General features: G+C 53.8%; 1 protein-coding gene across 1 annotated transcript in view; it reads left to right on the top strand.

Annotated features, from left to right (window-relative positions):
• The window catches only part of LOC115949175 (hyphally regulated cell wall protein 3-like), a 3,253-nt gene that overhangs the window by 699 nt on the left and 1,409 nt on the right, over nucleotides 1-1,145 (top strand). Inside the window, exons 2-3 of the mRNA XM_031065610.1 lie at nucleotides 738-810; nucleotides 955-1,122. Coding sequence (XP_030921470.1) covers nucleotides 738-810; nucleotides 955-1,122 — 241 coding nt within the window. The remainder of the gene's footprint in view (nucleotides 1-737; nucleotides 811-954; nucleotides 1,123-1,145) is intronic.

Here is a 1,145-nt window from a genome sequence, read left to right as displayed (position 1 = left end):
TTCCCGGTTGTTTTCCCGCTATTACCGATCCCTTTTCCCCGTTTTATTCCCGTTTCTTTTCCCACCATTCCTGATCCTTTTCCTGTTTTTTTTTCCCGTTTCTTTTCCTGCCATTCCCTGTTCCTTTTTCCCATTGTTTTCCCGTTGTTTTCCCACCATTCCCTGCTCCTTTTCCCATTTTTTCCCATTTCTTTTCCCACCATTCCTGATCCCTTTCCTGGCTTTTTTCCCATTTTTTTTCCTGCTATTCTCTGCTCCTTTTCCTGCCATTCCCTGATCCCCTTTTCCATTTGTTTTCCCATTTCATTCCCCCCATTCCCTTCTCTTTTTCCCATTTTTTTTCCCATTTTATCCTCACCGTCCCTGACCCTTTTATTCCCATTTCATTCCCATTTCATTCCCGTTGTTTTCCCCCATCCCTGACCCTTTTATTCCCTTTTCATTCCCGTTGTTTTCCCGTTGTTTTCCCCCATCCCTGACCCTTTTATTCCCATTTTATTCCCATTTCATTCCCATTGTTTTCCCCCATCCCTGACCCTTTTATTCCCATTTCATTCCCGTTGTTTTCCCGTTGTTTTCCCGTTGTTTTCCCATTGTTTTCCCGTTGTTTTCCCCCATCCCTGACCCTTTTATTCCCATTTTATTCCCATTTCATTCCCGTTGTTTTCCCATTGTTTTCCCCCATCCCTGATCCCTTTTCCCGTCGTTTTTCTGGAACTTTCCCTCTCCCGTCCCAGGGCCGGCGCCGGGGGCTCCGCGCTCGCTCCGGGGGGCGCTGGGAGCCGGAGGGGCCCCGGAAACGGAAACGCTCCGGGAACGACACCGGGAACGACACCGGGAACGACACCGGGAACGACACCGGGAACGACACCGGGAACGACACCGGGAACGACACCGGGAACGACACCGGGAACGACACCGGGAACGACACCGGGAACGACACCGGGAACGACACCGGGAACGACACCGGGAACGACACCGGGAACGACACCGGGAACGACACCGGGAACAACGACGGCACCGAGCCCGGCAACGACGGCAACAACGACGGCACCGAGCCCGGCAACAACGACGGCAGCGAGGAGCCCAAAAACCCCGAGAGCGACAGCGACTCCGAGCGCGGTACGCGGCTGGCCTGCGGACGC

Source organism: Geospiza fortis, unplaced genomic scaffold, assembly GCF_000277835.1.
Source record: "Geospiza fortis unplaced genomic scaffold, GeoFor_1.0 scaffold202, whole genome shotgun sequence".
NCBI classification, from domain to species: domain Eukaryota; kingdom Metazoa; phylum Chordata; class Aves; order Passeriformes; family Thraupidae; genus Geospiza; species Geospiza fortis.
The sequence above is the reverse complement of the archived record's forward strand: the minus strand, read 5'-3'. Positions and strand labels throughout refer to the sequence as shown.